At 37.5% G+C, this 26067-nt stretch overlaps 2 protein-coding genes across 4 annotated transcripts in view; both read right to left on the reverse strand.

The window, feature by feature from the left end:
- Positions 1 to 16973, reverse strand: part of ramp1 (receptor activity modifying protein 1) — a 37844-nt gene extending 20871 nt beyond the window's left edge. The window contains exon 1 of the mRNA XM_079821451.1: positions 16154 to 16973. Coding sequence (XP_079677577.1) covers positions 16154 to 16199 — 46 coding nt within the window. The 5' untranslated portion in view covers positions 16200 to 16973. The remainder of the gene's footprint in view (positions 1 to 16153) is intronic.
- A 922-nt stretch (positions 16974 to 17895) lies between these two features.
- epb41l5 (erythrocyte membrane protein band 4.1 like 5) overlaps positions 17896 to 26067 on the reverse strand; it is a 55485-nt gene continuing 47313 nt past the window's right edge. For all 3 annotated transcript variants that reach the window (XM_079821449.1, XM_079821447.1, XM_079821448.1), the window contains exons 22-26: positions 23629 to 23710; positions 22023 to 22100; positions 21802 to 21861; positions 21229 to 21353; positions 17896 to 19420 (exon numbers count right to left, since the gene is read on the reverse strand). In XM_079821449.1, the coding sequence (XP_079677575.1) occupies positions 19354 to 19420; positions 21229 to 21353; positions 21802 to 21861; positions 22023 to 22100; positions 23629 to 23710 (412 nt within the window). In that variant the 3' untranslated portion in view covers positions 17896 to 19353. The remainder of the gene's footprint in view (positions 19421 to 21228; positions 21354 to 21801; positions 21862 to 22022; positions 22101 to 23628; positions 23711 to 26067) is intronic.

Genomic DNA, 26067 nt, shown 5'->3' on the forward strand with positions numbered 1-26067 from the left:
TGTCGCCTTTGGCTTTTGGCTTGCTTAGTTGGGCGCGCTACACTAAACATTCAACTGTATTACTGATCTGCCCGCGTTGATACTATATGATAATTGAACAGAGCTGGATGACATCACTGTTTTCTCCAGAGCGGCTGTACAGCCGAATCAAATTCTGTTGCATTCTCCTGTTAACACTGTGAAGCTGCTTTGAAACAATAGGCATTGTAAAAAGCGCTATATAACAGTTAAAAGAAGCTCAATGTTAAAGAAACATCACAAATGAGATCTCTTTATACTGTAGCTCAACTGTTATCCCTAGACACCTTAATTCTCTCAAGTTCAAATGATCGGTGCTATGTAATTGTACAGCTCTCATACCCTTACCGTATGTCAATAATTGTCTCATCTATGTCTATTTTTATTTCTACTACAGATTTGTTTTGTTTTTTTATAAAGTAGTACGTATGATTTTTTTTTAGACTATTTACAGTGGGGGGAAATGTTTCCATTCTAAAATAAGAACCATATCTATTTTAATATCTCATTTTCCCATAGGAATAATAAGGCCAGTGGTTGACCAGGATTTGTTGTAACCACATCCCCAGCAAATGATGAGTTGTCGACTATATCTGTCATCTGACCTTAATAAATCAATCGGCAGAAATCAGAGGAATCAACAAAACACATTAAAATCAGCATGAGGAGTTGCCATTTTTGATGCATCTCAATAATAAAACAGGTCACAGACACTTAAAAATCAAAACGTTCACATTAATCATAACGCTTAATGAAATGTTCCAGTTTAAAATGGACACTGCTGCTGTTTAGCACGGAAAACAATTTACCCTGCAGATTGTAAAAGGCATAAATCAAGCTTAACGTGACTGAACCTGGGACATTTGTGACAAATGAACATCGCGTCCAGATAACCAGCAGTCTTGCTGTAATTAGTCAATTGATTTAATATAAAACTCTCCTTAAAAAGCCAGTAACGGATTAAACATTTCAGAAGCTAGCAAAGGTCTGAATAGAGTGTAAAAGAAAAAAAAAACTTCAGAGGAGAAGCAACGATGAGTCATTTCATTAGCTCTGATATAATGTTATTAATGTGCAGCTCTTGCAAAACAATAGCCTTTTAAACAGAGCAGCCATTGTTTGACTGTCCTTTTCTTTCATATTCTCTGTTCTCGCTCTCTCCCTCCAATTGTTTTATTCTCCTATAGAGATCCACAGTACAAATGTAGCACTCGCCCCCAATGCCGTGAAGAAAAGCTTCTGATCAGTATGAGAGACGGGCTCACGGTCGGAGCCGCAGTGACGGCGTTACATTGTTAGTCAACAACAACTATCACATCAATTAAATGACAGTTGAGACTCCCACAAGAAAAATAAAGAGGGAGGTTAAAAAATGTTTTAAAGGAATGTGTGCAGGACAACTATCAGACATTCCTATCAGGATTCCTATCAGACTTACATAATACTAAAGGATCCTAATGGGAATTCGCTGCTGGATAAACTGAATCCCTACAGGATTTGTTTTTGTAGTTTTTTGCCTTTTCATATGATAATGTAGTAAAGGATAGATTTGTGTTTTGTTTTGAATAAAAACGGAGGTTTGGGATTAGATGCGTAAGAAATTAGTCCTACACACGAGCGATTTAAGGACAAAAAGGTGGGCATTATTTTTCTAATAATTAAATGGCCCGTCATCAATTATTCCTTTTCATCCAAGAGTGTATGCTTTGAGGCAGATTTAAGACTCTCAGTAAGAAAAACAGCAGATAGGAAAGGAGTGGAAATGCAAATATATGCAACATCACAACATCAAACCATATTTGCAAATAAAAATTAAATTTCCAGAGGGGACATGAAAGGACGATGAAACTACAAAATGCATAAGAGAGCATAAAAACATTATAAACACAAGATAGTGCATAGCATCTGAGATAGATATTGGAATAGCTATGTTCCTGCTTTATTTCATGTGCAAAAATAACTCAGGATGTCAACCATGAGTAAATCCTCCCGTGATTAGAGCTATCAGAGTCTGAAATGGAATAGAGCAGATTCTAAAGGCTTCTGCACATCTAATGCAACACTACCATCACATATTCCTGGAAAGAAACATTTATGTGCATTGCATCCTGTGGCTTCAAAACCTGAAATCAACTGCTGCGGGCACAGAAAGCTCTTATCCAGAAATGTTACACGAGTGTTGTGCTGTAAACAGGACATTTACCAGCACAGTGATACAGTGAACATAATGCTGCACTTCTTTCAGAGCATCTTAGGTATGATTAACTAGCGGGAATTCACAATTTTAATGTTGATTTTGAATCATGCACATGATTCAATTGCACATGAGTCAGATTATCATAATTGCAATTCAATTAAATAATATAATGTTTTATTTATTTGCCATAACCTGTTTATTCTTGCATTTGCCTCTTGGTGGATGTTAATTTTGGACGCTGACTTCAACATAAAAAAAATTAAAATCATTTAATATTCCTCTCTCTGTTTTTGCTTTTGTGCCAGTGTTTTCCTTTCCATGTGCCAAGACAGTCATGTTTCTGCACACTGCTTCCGCTGCAGTCAGTAACATTCAGTAGAGAGAAAACGTTCTTTTTTTTATAAGATTTTGAATACGAGCCACTGAATCTCACAGAATTGGATGGAAAGTGTTCCTGTTAAAACACAATCATGACTTCAGTAACATAAAAGAATTCTCCCTTGGGAAGACAAGAAACAAATCCATTCACTGTTCCAAATCCAAATCGTATCTTGAATTAATTTCCTTTTCAATCTCACAGCATATGAACAAGGGGAAATAACAATGTCAAATAACTATATAAAAACAGAAAGTGAATGGTTATATGGTGAGGAACAGAAAACTGTATGTGTAAAGCAGTAAAATTCCCAACCAACCGAGTACAGAGAAGACAATATCAAGCATGTCACATTTATATATGACCTTTGATGCAATATTGTCAATATGACAGGAACCTTTCCACCAGAACACTTCATTAGTATCTGTGTGTAAACATCACTGCTCTCGCTGACATTCACAGCATATTTGTGTGTGTGTGTGTGTGTGTGTAACTACTTCCCATCTGCAATATGTGGGCAATCTGGATGATATCTAGATCCTTTAGTCAATTAGACAGTAATATGTCACCCGTCACACTTGTGGTGTGCAAGTGCAAATTCAAATGCAAAAAGAGTGTGATTTCAAATTAAAAGCACATTGGAACCCTCCGACAACACGACATAGACAACTTTGCACCCAAAGCAATTCTATTTCATGTGCGATTCTAGCAGGCGTGAGCTTTTATATTGCCCTGAAGATGGATGAAAGGAAAAATGAATAATACAGTGGAACAGTGTTCCAGTTTTGCCTCCCGATACAGCCAAAAGTGGCATATTTGCTTATGCAATGTGAATTTTTTTTACCAAGATTGCACTTACGGTGGAGGGGACAGGCCACAGTATTTTTTCACATGTTTGCTTCCTGAGGAGCTGAACTCATTAAAAACAGATATTAGTAAAGACAACTTGCCAATCATTATAAATAACAGGAAAAGAACACATCATTTTGTACATGCAGTGGCGCCAAAAAACTATTTGTATACTTAAGTCACATTTAAACATTTATGAATGTATTTGCATTAGATAAGGCAACCCATATGGCATTACAAAAGAAATTATGCTAAAACTGAGAACTAACTTTCACAAGACATTTTGCAATTACTTTTAACTAACTTAAATACTAAAGTTGAGGCCAGCCCAGAGTGTGTAGGAGGATGCTGGGCCATACAGATCACATCCATCTGTTCTGGCTGCTGTTAAGTGGTAAACTCACAAACAAGTGTTTTCAGAACCACTTCAATTTGTCACAAACCACTCAGAATATCTGTACACAGAAAATAGCAACTCAGTGCAACTGCACTGAATATGATTTATATTTAATTAAAATAGATTTTTTAAAATCTTTTTTTGAATCAATAATTTTCAGTATTTAAAAAAGTATATTTATAGTTGCTTTTTCATTCGACTACATTTGTCATCTTGGACACATTTTTACAGAACTTGTTACAGTGCATCCTGGGATTGCCTTACAATTTGCCAAAGCATGACATCTTAGAAGGCAGCATAATGTTGTTTTTTGTGCCTTTAAATGCTGTGCATTGTTGCAGGCCTCCTAAAGTCAAGGTTATAATAAACTTTAAAAATTACAATAAACACACAAAAACTTGTAGCTAACATATTACAGAAAGTTAACATTATGCTGCCACATGGCCTTATTTTTCTCTCTTCAACACAAACAAGAGTTGAGATAAATTTTGAAAGAGAGGAGAACTAAACGAGAGTATTTCGAGATTCCTCTTGATCATCTCCATAACTTTGACTGGTTTGAATGGAATATTCATCATCATCTTTTCAGTAAAGAGTATTTATGCAGCTGTATGATGTGAGGCTGGCTGTGAGGAATAGTCATTAACTCCCACTCATGTTGTTTGAAAAACATTTAACATTATTTCTTCCATGCAACACAAAAGGACAAATTTTGTTTTTAAGGTCAGGTTTTTTTTTTTATCTAATATTTATTTTATTTCCGTTTTATTTCAATTGAAAAAAAATTGAGTAACCAATAACAGGCGAGTTATATTTCAAGCATTGAATGAAGAACAGACTGAAATTTACTTAAAGATGCTTTATGGATTTTGAAGACTATAATAAGTATATACACTGATTAGCCAAAACATTATGACAGATCTAAACAAATATCCTTGATCATCATTGACCAGGCCACATATTAAAGTCTGGGTAGATTAGATAAGCAAACAATTAGTTCTTGTAATCAACGTGTTGGACGCAGGAGAAATGGACGGGAATAAAGATCTGAGCTACTTTGACAAGGGCCAAATTGTTATGGCAAGGCGACTGGGTCAGAGCAACTCTGAAACGGCAAGGCTCTGCTTTCATTGTATAGAAAAGTTGAGTCCAGAATCTGAACACAAAAGGGACTACAGTCCCTGGAAACTCTACAGTGCCCTTTCAGTCCACTGAATTAATGCTGCACCTAACAAGAGACATGAAGACATGAACTGATATTATTTATAGTCATGGGCGTCACTAGGCCCCCCCTAAACTTCTACAAATTTGTGATTAACCTTTATAACGTATGAAACTGACGGGAAGCTTCGGCTTCGTCCCGTCTTTCAATCAGCGTGTTCTTCAATCCGCAGTGGCGCCGAGCAGAGTGCACGTCAGATCTGATCTGATCTGAGCCTCATTGGTCTGTCACCGCTCGCCAATGTCAAAATATTTGACAAAACCAATCAAATCAGAGTAAAGTTAGGCAGGCTTTATCTACGCAGAAGCTGCTGAGGGCGAACTTTAGCAGCAGGACTCGACGTCAAGTGCGAGATATATCAGTAATAATAAACAGCCTAATATGCATTCTAATAAGCTAGTAAATAGTGAGAATTGGACCCTAAACTAAAGTGTTACCATTTTTTTTACATACCCTCGTTGGGGGCTGAGCCCCCCTAAAATGAAAATCTTAGAATCGCCCCAGTTTATAGTCCAGCTGCAGTTTCAGAACTATGTCCTTGCTCCTCCTCTGTGTCAACATATCTGTTATGCTTAACTAAACATGAAATATATCAGCATCACTCTGCATTCAGTTTTGTGTTTGTATAGCTGATACCCTATTAAGTGCGTTTCCTCTTCCAAACAATGACGCACGAGATGTGTGAATATGTTACTGGTAAGTATGTGAAACAATGACACGTTGAGATTCACAATTCAAAAGGCCACAAAATTCTCTCTATGGGATAAAACACTGTATCTGCACCTTAAACAGGGCAAGTGCATTGCTGCAAATGTACCTTTATAAAAACTGGACTCAAACTTTTTTAAGTTGAAGTTGTATTGAACACGAAATTTTCAATTAAACGTATTGTTGTGTTAAACTGATGCTCTTCAGGCAGCACTTGAGACTGTGGTGGACAAATATTGCTGACAGATGCATTATACTGAAATTGCTCAGTTACTGAATTTTTCCTTCAGCGTGCTTTTTATGCTACTGTCAAGCTGTCATGTTTTCTTAAGGTGTAACAGCCTCATAATTGGTCAAATTAATGCCTTCCACAACGAGTGTCTCACGTTAGTAAATGGACGCAGACAGAGAGTGAGATTGACGGATACTGAGTGGGATGCAACTCAAGAGCCAGACTCTAATACGCTGGATTTATGATGACAACAGGATAGGTTGGTATCATCTGAGAAAATGTACTTTTGAAAGGACCATATGTCAAATGATCAAGACTGATGTTCTGCTACAAAAAGGTGTCCAGTAAAAATGACTTATTAGATACAAAAATGTAATGTCTTGTTCTTATTCTTTTCCAAACAAGCACAAAATAAATGTAAAATGTCATCTGTGCATTTTGTATTTCAGGAGTGACCATCACAATGATTTGGACTGGCACTATATCACTGGTTTTGGCATGTCTGACTCGAGGCCAGAGTGCTGTTGGGAGAAAGGTGTCATTTGTACATGTTACACTGTCTCTGGAACCCAATGGAAGCTTCAAAGCTGCAGGACACCTCAGACAGTAAAATATAATTTTTTTTGTTAATTCAAAATATCTTCATTTGTGTTCCAATAATGAATGAAAGTTGTCTGGCTATCCCCAGACCAAGCTCAATTTAGGATTGAACATTGGTCTGGGGAGTCTGCTATGTATTTTCTACTGCACAAGAGGCGTGATCAACGGGCAACGACCCATCGCTTCTCTATCCGTCATTGTGTTAAACCTGCCAATAGCGTGCCAGGTGGATAACCCAGTCTGTGATTGGTTCCCGCAAAAGTGTAACAGAAGCAGTAGAAATTAATGTACAGGTTTCCAGACTGAGTTGCAGGGTGAAATCAAATCGCCGGCAGATCAGGCTGGGTTTACCCAGACTAGAACGAAAGTATTACAGGTTTGGAACAACATGAGGGTGAGTAACTGATGATTAGCCTGCAGTACGCTGCAGGGGGAAAAAACATGGTGACAGTAACATACAGCACTCCCAGTCAAGAAGCAACCCGTATTTTAAAGTGTTTTGCGAGTGAACTACACTGGATGGCCGTCTGATCAAGCACTGTTTGCCATTTTTGGGAACAAGCAATGTGCCGGTACAAATTGCTACTTCCTTTTTTCATCCTCTTATAGTGTAACATGGTCGCATGTCCTGATATTGCAGAATTACACCAGTTCCAGGTTCAACATGTTCTGTTGATCCTGGAACAACATTCCTGTCAGCAAATTTAATCCTAACCATATCCCTACCCCTTAACCTAACCCATAAGTTGTCCCTAAAATGAGAGGGAAATGACTAGATGGGTAAATAACCTAACCCTGGTTGTAAGCCTAAACTTGCAAACTGTAAACTCCCTCAAATCTGATTGGTTGATTGGAATGTTGTTCCAGGATTGTCAAAAACGTTGATTTAGAAACATGTTGCACTTGGTGAAATCAGGCTCTGCAACGGTTTATGGCTATTGATAAAGCACATGCCACCATTTACTCTTCTTATCACAGAAACACACATGCACAACATCCATCATGGCATTCCAAAATAATCTACATGGGCCATGGCACAGGTCCTTTGTGATGAAGCAATTACCAGGGCAATGAATGTCAGCGTATCTGTCCGTACAGGTGATGGATCACTCATGGCCATTACACCAACGGCTGGTTTCCATTAAAAAGGGTCATTTGCTGCAGGTCACCATGACTCACTGCTGTAAGAGTTAATCGACACCTTGCACTGTAATTTGTTGTAGGCAGCAATTGAAATGCACTTTATAGTAAGTGTCAGAGTTATGCTGATGATCAGAGTTAAGATGATGATTTGTGCGTTTGCGTCAGAATTTGTATATAGGGTATAAAAATGTGTATATATATATTTCTTTGAATTGTCTAAGACAATAACCAATAATACCTATAAATAGTTCATATCTTTTGCAGTTAGGTCACAGACAAGTATACTTGTTGAAACCATACCCAAGTACAATTGAAACACTCATCATTAATGCTCTAAAGTAGCCTGATTTCACATATTAGATTAGATTAGATTAGATTCAACTTTATTGTCATTACACAAGTACAAGTACAAGGCAACGAAATGCAGTTTAGGTCTAACCAGAAGTGCAATAGCAGCAAGTGCAGGATATATACAATGGTTGCGTAAGTGCAGGACATAAAAATGTTCTGAATATATATAAATATGTATAAGTAGAGAGATGGTTATTACTATAAGTAGAACTGAATTTACAGATGAATATATACAGTGAATAAATATACAGATGGCTATTACTATAAACAGAATTTACAGGTGAATATGTACTATGAATAAATATACAGATGGCTATTACTATAAACAGAATTTACAGGTGACTATGTACTATGAATAAATATACAGACGGTTATTACTTGAACAGAATTTTACAGTTAGAGGTATACAATAATATGTTAGGCTAATATGAGGAATATAGCAGTGGATTAAGTTAGTACAATAAATTATGGACAGAGCTATCCGAAAGAAAGTGTAAAAGTGCAGTGGAAAGTGGTTGCATATTCCAGTTAGAAGTACGGTGCAAAATGCAAATGTAAACATTGTTACTGTAAATACAGTCGGCAGTGCAGATGAGCATTATCCAGTTACGGTATAGTGGTGCAGAATGCATAAGTAAACAGTTGTTACTGTAATAAACAGTCAGTAGTGCAAATAACAAAGTGAAGGCAGATGTGAGGTAGGAGAGTTATCAGTTTATGAGGGAAGTGGATCAACGGGGGTTTGAGTTCAATAAAGAGACAGCTCTGGGGAAAAAACTGTTCTTTAGTCTGCTGGTCCTGGTCCGGAGGATCCTGAAACGCCTGCCGGAGGGCAGGAGAGAAAACAGTCTGTGGGCTGGGTGAGAGGAGTCCTTGAGGATGCTGCGAGCTCGATGCAGGCAGCGTTTCCTCTGGATGTGTTCGATGGCAGGCAGTGGAGTCCCTGTGATGCGCTGGGCAGTTTTCACCACCCGCTGCAGTGCCTTGCGCTCCGCAACAGAGCAGCTCCCATACCATACTGCCACACAGTTGGTCAGGATGCTCTCTATTGCGCAGCGGTAGAAGTTCACCAGGATAGCAGAGGAGAGCTGATTCTTCCTCAGTGTCCTCAGGAAGAAGAGGCGCTGGTGAGCCTTCTTGACCAGGCTGGAGGTGTTGGTCGTCCACGACATGTCCGCCAAGATGTGGATCCCCAGGAACTTGAAACTGGAGACACGCTCAACAGCCATTCCATTGATGTGGATGGTGTCGTGTGTGCCTCTTGACTCCTTCCTGAAGTCCACGATGAGCTCCTTCGTTTTGGTGGTGTTGAGGAGCAGGTTATTATCAGCGCACCATGTGGCCAGGTGCTGGATCTCTTCCCTGTAGGCAGTCTCATCGTTGTTGCTGATGAGACCAATCACCGTAGTGTCGTCCGCAAACTTGACGATGGAATTAGTTCCATACACAGGCTTGCAGTCGGAGGTGAAGAGGGAGTAGAGAAACGGACTTAGCACACAGCCCTGTGGTACACCAGTGTTGAGTGTGATGGATGTGGAGCAGGTGGATCCTGATCGAACATTCTGGGGTCTGTCAGTTAGGAAGTCCAAAATCCAGTTACACATTGAAGTGTTGATGCCCAGGTCTCCAAGTTTGGCAATTAACTTGGATGGGATGACAGTGTTGAATGCTGAGCTGAAGTCAACAAACAGCATTTAATATGTAAATTACATATTAAAATGCCTTTAAAGAATCTATTCTACAAAAATCTTTTTATATCAGCTATTCATTTGATTTCTGTTCCTCATATATACAACTAATGATTTTCTAATCAAAGGCAGAACATCTATATAGCCCACAGATCACAGTGCCAAAAATGTCAAAGTCTCATAGTAACATGTAATTTATTTAAGCCACAAAATAAACTTCATTCCTTAAAATAAGGATAATAAACTACAAAAGTCTCCAGCACATTTTATAATTGGCAGAGGCTTTTTATACCAAGTGAAAATAGCTATTTTCTTAGCGATATATGCTAATACAATACAAGTTTAAATTGCAATCGATTCTATTTAGACTAAGTGGAAATAGATGCATTTTCTGCTATTTACAATAGAGAAAATAGTGATAGATTCTATTTACACTAAAATAGCAGTATTTTCTTTGCAATAAGTGTGAATAGTTGTTAGATACTATTTTTACTTATAAACCGTGGCAGATACTATTTGCACCTCAGTGTTGTTGTACATTAAACGGTATGCAATAATAACATACAGTGTAAATTACTATATTTATTTAAATGGCCCCACTTTATATTAAGTGGCCTTAACTACCATGTACTTACATCAAAAAATAAGTACAATGTACTGATTGTGTTCATATTGTATTGCAAAACACATTTGCTGATATTGAGGTGGGATACGGGTAAAGTTAGGGACAGGTGTGGTGGTTTGGGCAAGTTTAAGGGTAGGGTTAGGTGTAAGGGGAGTGTCAACAGTGTAATTATGTAACTACAGAAATTAATTACAGATATAATTACATGCAGCTAATTTAAAAAATGTAAGTACAATGTAAAAACATGCATGTACACAATAAGTGCATTGTATCAAAGGATTAATTGAAATGTTAGTACATAGTAGTTAAGGCCACCTAATGTAAAGTGGGTCCATTAAAATTATTAAATGGATTCTACACCTACCCCTAAACCTAACCATTAAAAACTTTATTATTAAACACACGTTTAACACTTTTTTTTACTACTTTTCGAATATTTTCTTAATTTTTATTGAAAATAAATGCCTTTCCGAACTTAAATGTAATGGTAAAAGGGAGTAGAGCGAGTACGGCAAAAGGTGGATTCGAAATCGGGTCGATTTGCATCAAAACTTTCTGCCAACAGTCCAGGGTTTTACATAATTTTGTCTGGCACAACCGGACATGAGTGGGCGGAGTTAGTGTAAATAGTCTTTGCCAACAAGGTGGGCTATTTTCACTCATTGTAAATAGACACTCCGTTTACAATTACCCTAAAATCAAACATATTTCACCCCTCATGCACGTTATCAAGTCCGTCAAAAACTTATATTAGAACTAAAAACATTGACATAACACACTCAATCATGGGCATCAATCACTTCACTGAATACTTGCTGGCTAAAACATAAATGATCATTACCGATCCATCTGTTTTCAAATCCACATCATTTGAATAGCATGACATCAATGTCTGTCAAAAAATAACGTGCACAATACCAGAAGCAGAGGTCCATGCGTGCATGTGTTTCCTGGAAAACCCACACTAACTATGCATTCTAATTCTGACATTCCCGATTTAAATATTTTAAATGATCTATTCTTGACTGATCTTTTTTCCATATTTTGGTAATAGATGAACTGTTAAATGAGTGATCTTGAGATGAGTCCCTGTAGTCATCCAATTTGACTATCATATGCTGATGTAATATAGCCTATTATAAACTTGACAGGTGATTTTTCTAAAATGTATACTCTGATCAATATCTTCGCAGTTGTTTAAAAGATTAAGGTAATCAAAGTTTGATCAAATGTAGTTTAATTTTCCAATAAAAGATTATAAATCCATACATGATTTATTACATAATTACCCCTTAGCAGATTTCGAGTTCATTGTATTATGAAAACATGATCATGAAAAGCTAAATTCTGTTTTGGGAGGAAAAAATATATTGTTTTAAAAGATATGACTGCTTTATATGGATAATTAATAAAAAGGTTTTAAGCTGCTAAAATACCTTAACCACTGAGTTTCCCATGTCGAATCTAAGGGGAAATAAAATGAATGCTTTTGTTGGCTCAAGTGTTGGTTTACAACTCGGGGGCAAGTAGTTGTGGGTGAGATGCCACTGCTCACTCAGGGGCCGAGAAACTTCTTGTTTCCGTAGCTCTTGCTGTCAGAGAGGTCTTAAAAACACTGTATGGGGTTTCGCGCTGCTTGAAGCGTCTCTTTAACAATCAAACCAAAGACTCCAGAATGATTCTTCACAGCACATTATGCCACATTCAATGTCAATGCCATGTTGTCTGTCCCCTGCTTGATAAGAGAGGCCAGTTGAGCCTTTAAGCTCAAACATGCCAGTGAGCAGATGAATCAATTCACCTCTTGTTTTCCTTTAAAACTAATTTATACCACAGCATGATGCAACGCAGTTTATAGGGTGACTCAATCTGCATAATGAATAATCAGCTAATGCAGGAGTTCCAACCCAACCAGCAGTGATGCAGAGAGCCGCACATTCCAGCATGCCGATTCCCAACTGACATCACACGACAAAGTTAGGCATTAAATATTCACTGTATTTTTCAGTCCAACGCCTATTTCTTAATGCATCAAACAGAGCAATGCTTTAATTTTGTAGCTAGACAAATCCTAAATGCGCCTCAAGAGGCAGGGCTGGCGCACAAACAGCCCGTTTTTATTTATATGAGCTAAGACTCATGCCTCTGCCATTCTGTTGAAAAGAAAAACTCTCCAATGCTACTTCAAGACAGTGATTCAATTGAGACTTTTACAGAAGCCTCCTGCTTTTTCAGACAAAAAAACACCAGTATACTCAAATGTGTCCTATAAAGTTTCAGAAGATATCTGTCTGCTCTCAGATTTGTCACAATGCTAAAGTCTGCAATCAAATGCCAGAGAATTTGATATGAAATGTAAAAAATTAAAAGCGCATAAGACCAAATTATGAGCTATGCTACATACATTTTACAGCTCTGCATGTCACCAAGTATCTGTATTTCTATTTTTATTTGTCCTTTATTTGAAATCATTTGAAAACATTTGAGATAAGGTTGATATTTAAATATACATTTCATAACTGAAAAATGCTTTTGTATTCACATCTCCCATATGCATTCTGCTGGCCAAATAGGTTATGCAATGCTCTTTTCCCCACAAAATATGATTGTTGATGCAGGTGAAGCAGTCATGTGCCAAACACGACTCAAAAGGGTCATCTGAGTTTATGAACAGCATAAAAAGTTACTTCTTTCAGCTTGAATGGTATCAGGACTCATGTGGCTAACTAATATTTTGATTAATTCAATCTTCTTTTGCATTGTCTTCAGACAGTGCCACATGCCTGGACTGTGAGCTCTAATCAGAAATATGGATGAATTTAATGTGTTCAGCTCCAGCAGCCATTTGACGCAATAAAGCATGCTTAGTTTACTTCAGCCACCCCGTGGATGTAATTCCAAATGCTCCGTTGGTAAGACGAATTCCATAAATATCATTTACCATTACATTCTTTACACACAATGCTTACTTATGCACTTGGATTCGATACCTACTGAACTGAATTACTACAAGGGTTGAACTGCTTAAGGCAGTACATTGGGAATGAAATACAAAGCGGCCCTGACAAGCGCAAAGAAATAGAGCAGCCATATATTCATCTTCACTTGTTACGGCTGTCCAGATCTCCCCGCCCACTGCCATCAGGTTATTCACGTTAATCAGAGAAATGCACCCAGTTAATCTGTGTTTAGAGAACAGTACAGGACACATCCTTGAAGTGTCCTTAACTGTATGTGGTGTTTTTGTCTGTGGTAGACTTTCAAATGTCAGATATATGAGGGCAATGCATCTCAGTGGGTCTCAAAAGACAGAGCATTCTGGCCTGGAACACAATGAAAGCTTTGTTCGATTTTTAAAAAGTGTGCTTGACATTTATCTCTCGGTTTGCAACGGCAGCATAAAGCCACCTTTTTCTCTGCCAGTAGTGAACAGTTATGACGCCATCAATATCCTCTCTTCTCAGGCTCTCTCCCCTGCATCTGCGTGACAAGATGGACATAGCTATCTATAAAGAAAGTAGGGTGGAAGCCATCTATAAAAGGAAGAATGGGAAAAGGGAAAGGAAATTAAATTAAATGAATGGAAAGGCAAAAGAGGAGAGGAGAGGAGAGGAGAGGAGAGGAGAGGAGAGGAGAGGAGAGGAGAGGAGAGGAGAGGAGAGGAGAGGAGAGGAGAGGAGAGGAGAGGAGAGGAGAGGAGAGGAGAGGAGAGGAGAGGAGAGGAGAGGAGAGGAGAGGAGAGGAGAGGGCCAAATGGAAGGGAAAAGAAAGGAATGAAAAGGAAAAGCCAAATGGAAGGGAAAAGAAAGGAATGAAAAGGAAAAGCCAAAGGGAAGGGAAAAGAAAGGAATGAAAAGGAAAAGCCAAAGGGAAGGGAAAAGAAAGGAATGAAAAGGAAAAGCCAAATGGAAGGGAAAAGAAAGGAATGAAAAGGAAAAGCCAAATGGAAGGGAAAAGAAAGGAATGAAAAGGAAAAGCCAAAGGGAAGGGAAAAGAAAGGAATGAAAAGGAAAAGCCAAAGGGAAGGGAAAAGGGAAAGGAAAGGAAAGGAAGAATGAAAAGCCAAAGGGCAGGGGAAAGGAAAGGCCAAAGGGAAAGTAAAGAAAAGGAAAAGGAAATGAAAGAGAACGAAATGGAAAAGTCAAAGGGTATGGAAAGGAAAGGAAAGGGGAAAGAGAATGAAAAGGGAAAGCCAAAGGGAAGGGAAGGAAAAGACAATGGGAAGGAAATTAAATGGGAAAGAGGATGTAAGGAAAATGGAAAGGGAATATAAAGGAAACAAAATGAAAAAGGCAAAGGAAAGGGAATGAAAGGAAAAGGAAAGGAAAGGAAAGGAAAGGAAAGGAAAGGAAAGGAAAGGAAAGGAAAGGAAAGGAAAGGAAAGGAAAGGAAAGGAAAGGAAAGGAAAGGAAAGGAAAGGAAAGGAAAGGAAAGGAAAGGGAGAATGAAATGTAAAAGCCAAAGGGAAGGGAAATGAAAAAGGCAAAGGAAAGGAAAGGAAATATCTCAAGGGTTTTTCCCCATACTTTCGTAGAGTATGTAAAGGCTTTATTTAAAAGAATAGTTAACATCAGAGCCTTTGTTAACATGCACTCCTCCTGAGTTCACTTTGCACTGTTTCAAAGTCTGGATATTGTCCTGTTAAATCTACATATTTTATAGGGCACTCACTACAGCGGGCTTAACTGAAGCAGAAGTGTTTATTCAAGAGTTACATATTTCTACAGACTGATTGCACATGAGCTTAATGCCATTCTCTTGTGTGAATCCATGAGCATTCTGTTTCCCTCTGCTGTCAGAGAGCCAGATACATTATTGTCACTGTCATAAACAAGAAAGTCTCATACTTTCTTGTTTATGTATTACTTGACTTAGAGTCAGTTCACAACAATGAATCGCACATATTTGCATTAAACATACATTAATGCTAAACAAAAGTATGTCAAATCTTCGGGTAAAAATTTGAATCCCAATTGAATGGTGACAGGAAATCAAGGCAAGCAAAGAGCAGCTTTTTAGTCATGCTCAGCAGCTCAGTGAGCTTGTTAAGGTAAGTGTGAAATGAATTCTTTCCAACAGAAGGAGGTTGCCATGCATTATTAATTAGATAATTGACCCATATGTGGGTGGACTTGTCACTTTGATCAAAATTTCCAACCTCTGCATGCATGTTGTGAAAAAGACTAAAAGCATGTGTTCTGTAAAAATATTCCACGTTTTAAAATGTAAAAGGTTACATGAAATATATTGGCCAGCTAATAATGCAATTAATAACCTGTATAAATATATAAATATAATGTATACATATTAAGCTAATATATGCTACAATTGTCCTAGCTAACTGACATGATTTTTTTTAAACAATACTCTTGTCCTGAGAACACAGGATCAGCATTCATTATAGCTAGTTGATACTTTGCCCGAGATAATGCACTAGTGTGTTCACTGTTAACCCTCACATTCATTTTTATCTTAATATGGTTTGTATTTGATTAAAACCAACCAACTTACAAAAACACTGCAAAAACACATTTGACTTCTGACTCAAAACCTTACTGAGATATAACCGTAGTGCCAGCAAGTCACGTCTAACGAACCACTACAAACCAATAAAACAAGCAAACAACTGGATAGCTCGTTATGATTTGTTCTAGCTTTCTTTTTTGTATTTTACAGTCAGTATGAAATTTCAGAAACATAGCCTACATAATAGGTAGACATAAACAGGACAAACCAGTTTAACTTACCAACTACCAAGAAGAAAAGCGCGTGTCTCCACGACACTGATGCCATTCCGTTTCAATGTCAGTCAAAGCAAACAGAAGTTTCTTGATTGAACGGCACTACTCCCTCACAGCTCGACACATCTGCGCGTTTGGCAGGTCATTTTGCAGACAGTTTCATTCAACGCTGAAGACGGCCGAAGGGAGAATTCCTCCGTTCCTCTCAGTCACCATACCCTGTGTTTAATAAAGTACTGCTTTAGTGCTGAATAAAGCTCAAACGAACAACTGAAATAGGTCTCGGGTCAGCTGAAGCGTGCGCGCTCAGTAGTTCTCGCTAAAGTCGCTCGTGGACCGTCGGACTGCGCTCGAGCGCGCGTCAGGCATTCAAGTAAAAGATATGCGAGCTGTGCTGTGGCAACTGTAAACGCGAAGCCACCTCCCTCAATGATCATCAACTAATGCTGGCTAATAATAAACATGAAAAAAATTAATTAGCGAATTGAGGAAACCATTGTTACTCACAATCTGCAGTTCACACTGGGTAAAAATGAAGGAAAACATTTAGCGACAATAGGCTATGGTTAAAGGGAATCATGTAGGCTACATTTACAATTGTGCTACTGCACAAATAGGCTACACGATTGTTCACATGCAACATATAATAAATACACAGATATTTTCCAACAACTATGTTCATGTCCAGATGAAATGTCATAATTTAGAAGAACAGTCCCATTAAAAGTGAGATTTGGCGCCATCATATTGAGGATTTTCCAAAACAATGGACTGAGAAATTAAGCACCAGCAGCAGTTCTCCTAAGAGAATAACTAGGCTAGTCTTAGTGAGGCTTTGTGTAGTAGTCTATTGTACAAACACATGAATAAACCCAGCCAATTAAATTGACTTCCTCCTGTAACATTATGTCCAAAATGTATTAGCTTTGTATAAGTTTGCACAGGGTTTTAAACGAATTACTGATATATTTTACACAGTTGTCAACTATAAAGAAGTGCAGACTGCTTTGGTTTTATGTTAACTTTACAGCTTTAAGTAATCATATTAAATGTATTTGGAAAGCTAATTGTTAAAATTATTTATTAATAATAAAATATTAGGATTGCCCTCTATTTCAATTTGGCCTTTTTGAGCAACTGCGTATTTTACGACGTAGTTTCAAATTATGACAATGAATCATCATACGTTCATCTTTTCTGTTTGAGTAAAATAAATGTGCTGTAAATTAAACAGTTTGGTTAGAAAGCTTAAGAAGCATGAGTATTCTGCGTTTGTTTTGTTTTTTGCCATTTTTTAAATAAATAAAATTGCTTTCAAACTACTAATTTCCTTAAATATGAGGCGAACACCACCACCACCAAAAAAAAAGAAAAGAAAAAAAAGTTGCAGAGCATTTATTGAAGCTAGAAGACTCAAATCGGAGTCTCACTCATTTGGGTGGTGAGGAGCTCTGGCTCCATCTGCTGGTCCGCTGTAAACTGTACATTCTTGGCCATCAAGTGTATCGGGGAAATTCAGTGATTTTCTAACTAATGTTAATGTTTTCCTTTATTATGCCTAAAAAAAGCCTTATAGTTTAACCCATAAATACTGGACAAACATCAGCAATATGAGATGAAGTAATTAAATGAAAAAAAAAAAAAAAGGTTGTCTATTGCTTTTAAATGAGGAACTCAATCATCCAAATATACAATACTAGATCATGATTGGAAAGCAAATGTCCACACATGAAAGCACTGGTCAATAACAACGTTAAAATACTTTTACTTATGGAAAGCCTCACATCATACAAAATTTGACAAGGCTAACAGTCAGTGTTTTCATACAAACAGATCATTGCTGTGACATCTACAGATCATTAATATATGTAAATAAGCCTACAGTGTGAGACTTACAGAACAAAAGTAATTAGCATATCAATGGAATCCAGCTACAACTGCCTTCTGTGATTGTACTCCCTGCTTTAGCGGAAGTGCTCAAAGCAAAGCAGAAGATGTCGACCATATAAAACAACCTTTAAGAAGTCGGACTTAATTATTCACAAGAACTGATTGTATAAAAAGTTGATATTTGACCTCCAAACATTTCATCCCAGTGATTTCAGATCCAGTGATTATACCAATGATGTACTTTTCAGTGTGCTGAAAAATAGCAGCAAATGCTTAAAGTGGAGGAAGAAGGGTCCATGAAAGGCCTCTCATTTGTGGTAACTGCTGGCACAGACTGCGAGTGGTAATTTCCCCCCTATTACGTTTGTTTACATTGTCCAAGCCTTCTGTAGTTTTGATACTGTACGAGCCAGTGCCTGACAGAGGTCTCAGCTGCACCTGTGCCTCTCGTAACATCTAACAGCATTTATAAACACAGTGAAGCACACTTAAAACTACACAGTGAAATACATCAACTAAATACAGTAGATGACAAACTATATTGTAATACGTTATGTTGTAATATGTTCATTTAAAATCTTATATGAACTATTAAAATAAGGCAGGTCATAACTACAATGTTTGGATAAAACAGCATTGATAAAAGGTTCAAACAGCAAATCTTGGCTCAATGACTGCATGTTGCCCAATGCTACACACAATAGTGCTCTAACAACCTTTCAGTTTAGAGTACAGTACTTAAAAGCGTAAAAATGAATGCAGCTACACTTCTCCTAAGAACACAGAAAGCAGAGCAAAAGAAAGGCAAAGATAAAAAATATAATTTCTGTAGGAAGAACTACTTCAGTTCTAAAAATAGTCAGTGGTGCATCGTACTCCAAGCGCGTTCACAAGCTCTTTCGCAGTCATCCAATCAGAGAAGATCTCAACAGGAAGTGGAGAGCAGGTGGATCAAACATTCTACATCAAACATCCAATCACAACAGGACCGGGTCGTATATATGTGCTATAGAGTCACTCAAAAGAGGTGTAAAAAGTTATAAAAAGGTATGGTGGTCCCCAAACACTGGACCCTGCTTCTAACCCCTTGTGCAATCGAGTTAAATTGTCAGCGTTGAGATCTGGGCTTGTGGATGCCATCTGTCCGAAGCCAGCATTCTTGAAGATGGAATTGCAACACCGTGCATGCCCAGAGTCCAGCTGCCTGTGCCTGCACTGTAAGGGCCTGGAATGTGTTTGACTGGAATGTAGTAATCAAAAGGACAACTGTTGATGGTCCAGTGACAGGTGTTGGGAATGTGCTCAAGGCGTCACTCTCAGAGTTCAGTGGTCAGCAGACCTTTGGGCTTGTGGCTGTCGTCCTTGGCTGGGTGAGCCACAATACTGTCAAAGATCAATTCAGCATTTGGCGGTTACAATCAGAAGCCGAGTTAAGAACATACTTCAAACTAAAGAATTCAATTATATTTTTCAGGTTAAAGCAATTTCTGTTGCACCAAAACTTTTTTTTGTTGCAATTTTGTTCCGAATACAAGACGACCCTGATTATAAGACGACCCGACCGCCCTTTTTCAAGATGTACCTTTTGGAAAAAGGGGTTTTCAACACCAAATCTTGTATTTTATAAAGAACATTTTTGTAAAGAAAATGCTTTTATCTGAAAATAATTTCCATATTTAAATGTTTGTATTGAAAGTATGGTAAATACTGGTAAAATGTACAAACGATCACATTTAAAAATGAAACGCTTTTTGGCATATAACAAAAATAACCAATAGCCCATCTGAATTATATAACAATTAGGCTATCCATCTCATAGTAAAAACCATGAAGCCTACCAAATTTCATTAACAGTAAAAGTGAAATCTTATTGAATTTTTAAAATCTGGGTACCGTCTTACGTTTTAAGATCATGTATGGGGGAAGTTTGGTCCCGTCAGCTAGGCAAACATGACAGTCACGTGGCTCTTAGACGGTACGTTTTTCTTTGACTTTGAACACATCATATTTCTTGGCACACTCGTTTTAATGCGTATGTGATGCCACCTATTGTTGCGGGTGTATTACTGACATGTAAAGCCAGGGACACATCAAGCCGACAGTCGGCCTTTTTTGAGGGAAAATCGGACGGTGTCGTTCTTTTTTGGGCCGATTCAACATGTAGAATCAGTGTCGGACCGTCGATGAGAGAGAATGCTGTTTCAGACAAATAAGAGAAAAAGTGATGACTACGAGCAAATCAAAATTGAATGGACAGAAGGCTGTTATAATATTAAGTCATTTTTTAATGTCATTTTTTTTATTAAGTCACTATTGTGTCACACAGTCGGCTTTCATCAGCGCTAGATCTTTGGCGTGTGTGTGTTGTGTCCCTACGTTAAAAGTCTAGAACCTCATTCTGGATGAAATGAGTATATTTGTTCATATGTTTATCATTACTACTACTACTGCTAATACTATTATTACTATTTATCATTTCTTATTAATTTGATTCATCATTATTATTATTATTATTACTATTATTATTAATATTGCTATTACTTTTGCTGTTGTCACCTTCCTCATACCCCATTTTCCATTTCCATGTTTTTTTTTGTTTTTTTGGGATACCATTACTATCTTTATCATCATTATTTTTGTCATTCAAAATTAGTATTATTTATTTTATTTTTTTAATTTTCTTTTCTTTTTCTGGTTATGTCTGTTGTACTTTCCTACATGCTCCTTTATTCAAATATTTTTCCATCCCCACACCCAATTACATTTACAGTTACACACACACGAACACACACACACACACACATGCATATATATCCAAATCGTACTAACCATAATTTATGTTTTGTTGGTCTTTCAACAAAAATTCAGCTTTGCCATCACAGGAATACATACAATTTTAAAATGTTCAAATAGAAAAGTAATTTTTTTAGTTGTAATATTTCACATAAATGTTGCCTTGGTGAGCAAAATAGATTTCTTTGAAAAACATTTTAAAAAATGTACCGACCCAAAACTTTTAAACGATAGTGTATTTAACGGAATACACAACTTCAGTAGAAAAAACACCCCCACATAATGGTGTAATTACAGCATGACTCTTTTGAAAATGGCGAATTTGATTGCTTAGGAAATTGGACAACTGTCCTCAACAGAGCAGAGAAAGATAATGGAGGAGCAGGGATGAAACAAACCTGGTGGCAATCACATTATGAGTGAGAGAGAGATGGGGGAGTGGGGAAATAGCAGCCCCCTCTGGATGCGGAGATGACATCTTTGCTGTACAGTCAAGGAGGCCGTTAGTAAAGGTGCCAGACAGCTAGACGAGAGAAAGGAAGGGGAGGGGGAACAGTCAGTCACTAAATTAACTAGTAGAAACGTGAGAAGTGAGGATAATGAAAATGCACACTCTACAGAACGCGTCATCTGAGTTAACAACATCAGATGCAATATGAAAGCTTTTGCAAAATGTATAAGTGCATATACAGAACTGCAGAGAAATAGAAATCCATGCACAAGTTCTTAAATAAAGTTTCTGCTCTTCTACAATAATGCATGGGTCAGTGTGTGGAAGAACAGCTAAAACTGATTTCTGGATGTACTAAGGCTTACCAAATGTATCATATTCTGAGTATTCATCCTATTCATCAATCTGAGATTTAAATTTCACTCATATATCATCTTCTAGTAAGAATTATTCAAAATGACACTAAACTTTTAGATAAAAGCTTTCTTGATTTTACAGCTCATTTTAGCAGTAAACTCACTGTAGGTGCTGAAGCTGGAATGATCCATCGAGGAGTGATAGTGGGTTTGGGGGCCGGCACCTGTATCAATTAAAAAGTTTCCATAAAATATTACTTTATCAATGTGGAAAAATCTATAACAGACATTATTGTGCCATACAATAGTCAAACGGTAAGTGTTGGCTTACTAGAAGCAGTGCAAGCTTATTGTTTCAGTCTTAGAGCTGCAGTGCTGAACTTACTACAGGGATGGGGTCTGTGAAGTCTATCAGGTTATCAGTCAGAGGGGCTGTCAGCGGCTCAGGATCCTGAACTTTGACCTGCATTGTAAAAAGCCACATGCTCTAAAGGGAATGCCAACCAAAAGCACATTCAATGTCTAGATTTGCATTTCCTACAGGAAAAAAGATATCAACAAGTTTTACAGCTTTTGTAATCATTAGACAACAAAACTTTAACAAATGATGAAAGGGAGAGATTTATAGTAACATTCAAAATTGACGGTAAATAGTAAATATAGCATTGCTAGGTGGCTGGCTTCTTAGGGGCACAAGTCCTAAACACCCTCCCCAAGCCTCTATGGCAGGGGTCGGGAACCTTTTTTTGACCAAAGAGACATTTTTTCATTTTGGTTAATGCAGTTTTCCAAAAGAGCCACAGTAAAAATAAAAAATAAAACATTGAAGTGCATTTCTGTGTGTATTTGGCGTTTAGGTGCACAACCGAAGACAAACGCTACTATGCCTGTCGCTGTTCTGTTTGGAGTGAACATATTAACATATAAAAGGATATGTTAAAGTTTATATAGCCTACTTTTACATTTTCGCTGTTGTTCTAAAAATGGATTTCGCCATCGCTATTAGGAGCTGCAGGTTTACCACAGAAACGTAAGTGGTTTGCAGTTGATTGCCGTTGTGACTCGTGACACTCGCTAACAGCACTGAACACGCATTTTGGCCAGTACAACTTGAAATATATTATCATCATAAACTTCAGTGGGCTGTACAATAAAGGAATTGTACTTGGCTGCTTTTTCTGCAGAGAGCAGATCTTTGTTGATGTGTCAAATATTTTTATTTTCGATCATTTGTAGGTAAATGGTGAGAGACCTGGCCAGCTCGCGAGCCATAGGTTCCCGACCTATGGTATTCTGGTCTCTAGATATGGCACAGGACCCTCTTGTAATAAGTCAGTGGGTTTCAGGGGTTGCAATTGCAGTCACAATAGCTTTGTGTTGTATAGAGTGCTGCAGGAATAGGTCCTAAAACCCAGAAATGAAAGTAATTCAGGCATTTAACCAAAAACCCATTGACTTTGGGATAATGGAACTGGAAGTAAAGTCTGTGGTAAACACAAGCTCAAGATATTTTCACATTTTAATCTACAACATACAAAATATATCAGTAATATACACGCCACTTGTGATTTTTTTCAAACTTTTACGTCTTGAAAGGGAACTACAGAGGCTGTAAGTGACATTAAATAGCATCACTGAGCAGAAAAACCCATTGCGACAACGACAGAGATTGTTTATAGCCTAACTTTTGCCTTTTTTACTTACAAAAATTAATAAAAGTTGTGATAAAAAGCCAGCTCCAATTGTTTTTTTTGTCGACGGAACCAGGGTGATGCGAATTTCCTGGCTGGCCTACAATATGTAATCCCTGCAGCAATCCATTGACATGCCTGCTGAACCAGTGAGTACACTTCAACATGAATTTTTTTTCCCTGCAAAGGATAGCACGTGTCAGCAGGGAGTGAGTAAATGATGGCGTATGTGTCACAGCTGCTGGGGATTCTCATTACAGTGTGCCAGCAGCTGGAATGACATTAAGCCACTTTTGTTACCTTGGATGACTGGGTTTCATTCAGTGGGTCTAATGACAGAGGCGGCACAGAAGAAATGAAGTCGTCTACGTTCTCTTCCAGGCTAAGGACAGACAATGAAAAGTGGATTTGTTATTGTGCCCAGTGATTGGTCTTTGTGAGAGAATCTTGACGATACAGAATATGATAAAACAACGGCGGTTGTTGATGAAGAAAACAAATATCACAACAATAATATATTTAGGTGTTTTTAATAGTGATGAGACATGTCTGAGAAGAGCTATGGCCACCAAACCTTTTGATTTGAGCACTGACAAGGAGCACAAAAGATATGGAAAACCGGAGCGTTTCAAAGGACTTCACAAGCTATTCATTAATGTTCATTCAAAAGAGACACAGGAAATCACCCTTGAATGAAACCTATGAACACCTCTTATGAAGTGTTTGAGGAAATGACTCAGAGGTCACTTGTGATTACTGATGATTATGCGTTTGTGTGTGTGCACATTTGGATGGCTTCCCACCAGAGCAGAGCGGTCTTGAAAAAGTGAGTACCACTGTAAAAGGTACAAATTATTTACACATTTGGCAGACAAACCCATAATTTTGGTGTCTATGAATTGAGCATCTGATGTGGGCCCTACCAGTGAATTATAATTAAATTTCTTGTTCCTTTCCATAAAAACAGTTTTTCATATGGTATATCATTTCAACAATGTCACTTTGATGGATTAGATATTGGATTCTTCAACATTTTACATATCTTTCTTTTACCATGTGACTATCAGAGCTGAATGGCTCAGTGTACAGTCAATCTGTGGCATGGGTACATGTGTTTACCTAAGAACATGTTTCCAGGCAGACCATGGCCATATGACCCACTAGATGGCAACATCGAGCTACATTAAGGATATGTTAAGGCTAGATTAAGGAATGTTCTGGGTTCACTACAAGGTATGGTCTGTGGACATTTACTGTTTATTTTCTAATTAACAGCATTTTATCAATTAAGTTGTATTTTATATTTTAAATAATCAAAGTTATTCATCATTATTCATCAGTTATTGTACAGTTGGTAAAAAAGGAAGTAAAACTTTTTTTTCCTTCAAACTGTACTATAACCGCTTTCATTAAATAAAATACACATTTTCTTTTCCAATTGACAGTATTTTACAATGACCTCTATTTTTCTGTGCAAACAGACAGCATGTAACAGATGTCCATAAATTATTTGTATTAAACATTTCCTCAGCAAACTGCAGCCTTTCAGTCTAGCTTTTAGGATGCAGAACACCACAAATTTGTCCAAATCTATACTACCTCCTTAAGGACATTCTTGGCAGTTCTAGTTAACATACACTACTTTCAAAAGTTAGGGGTTGGTAAGAATTAAATATTTTTGAAATAAGTCTCTTATGCTCACTAAGGCTGCATTTATTTGATCAAAAATACAACAAACAGAGTAATCCTGTAAAACATTATTACAATTTTAAATACCTGTTGTCTGTTTTAATATATTTTAAAGTGCGATTTAATACTCTGATGGCAAAGCTGAATTTTCAGCATCAGTACTACAATGTCACAAGATCCTTCAGAAATCATTCTAATATGCGGATTTGCTGCTTAAGAAACATGTTGAAAACAGTTTAATATTTTTGTGGAAATCATGATACAAAGACTCTTTGATAAATAGTAAGTTTAAAAGCATTTATTTGAAATAGAAATGTTACATAATAAATGTCTTTACTGTCACTTTTGGTAAATTGTATGCATCCTTGCTGAATAAAAGTATTAATTTCTTTCTTTCTTTCTTTCTTTCTTTCTTTCTTTCTTTCTTTCAAAAAAAAAAAAAAAAAAAAAAAAAAAAAGTAAAACAAAACTTGACCCCAACCTTTGAACGGTAGTGTATAAACATATACAGAAGAAATAAAACAAGCCCTGGCTTGCTGTTGGGAGGACCAGGTGGTCCCTTTAATCTGGGTGTGCCCCAGTTTCTGCTTGCGTGCTTGTGCTTCACTGTCCCAGGAGGATTACAGGGTCACAGGCTCACTCACATTAGGGGCTTTCACACCGGAGGAACCTTTTCATAGTTCCTTGAACTAATGGTGGAAATACACGCTTTTTTGCCCGCGAAACACCAGCACCCGCCATTTTTTTTAAAAGGCTGTGTACACACACACACACAGCAAACGCTAACACTTTTTCTTATACTGTCCACTTTTTTTGTATAACAGTTCTTTCTAATAACATATTAGACAGGACTGTTAAACAGATCGTAAACTAATGAAGACAGAATGGGAGAGCTGTGTGCTCAGGCGTTCTCAGCTCAAAGTAAATGTCACAACACCAAGCGCGGCTTATGCCACTTCAGAATTCCTACTGACGGTGCGAATGCAACCAGGAAAATGGCCATAGGGGAACATTTAGTTATCAGGTAACTGCCTTGGTGGGTAGTTCCTA

Source organism: Gobio gobio (genome assembly GCF_949357685.1).
Source record: "Gobio gobio genome assembly, chromosome: 7".
NCBI lineage: Eukaryota > Metazoa > Chordata > Actinopteri > Cypriniformes > Gobionidae > Gobio > Gobio gobio.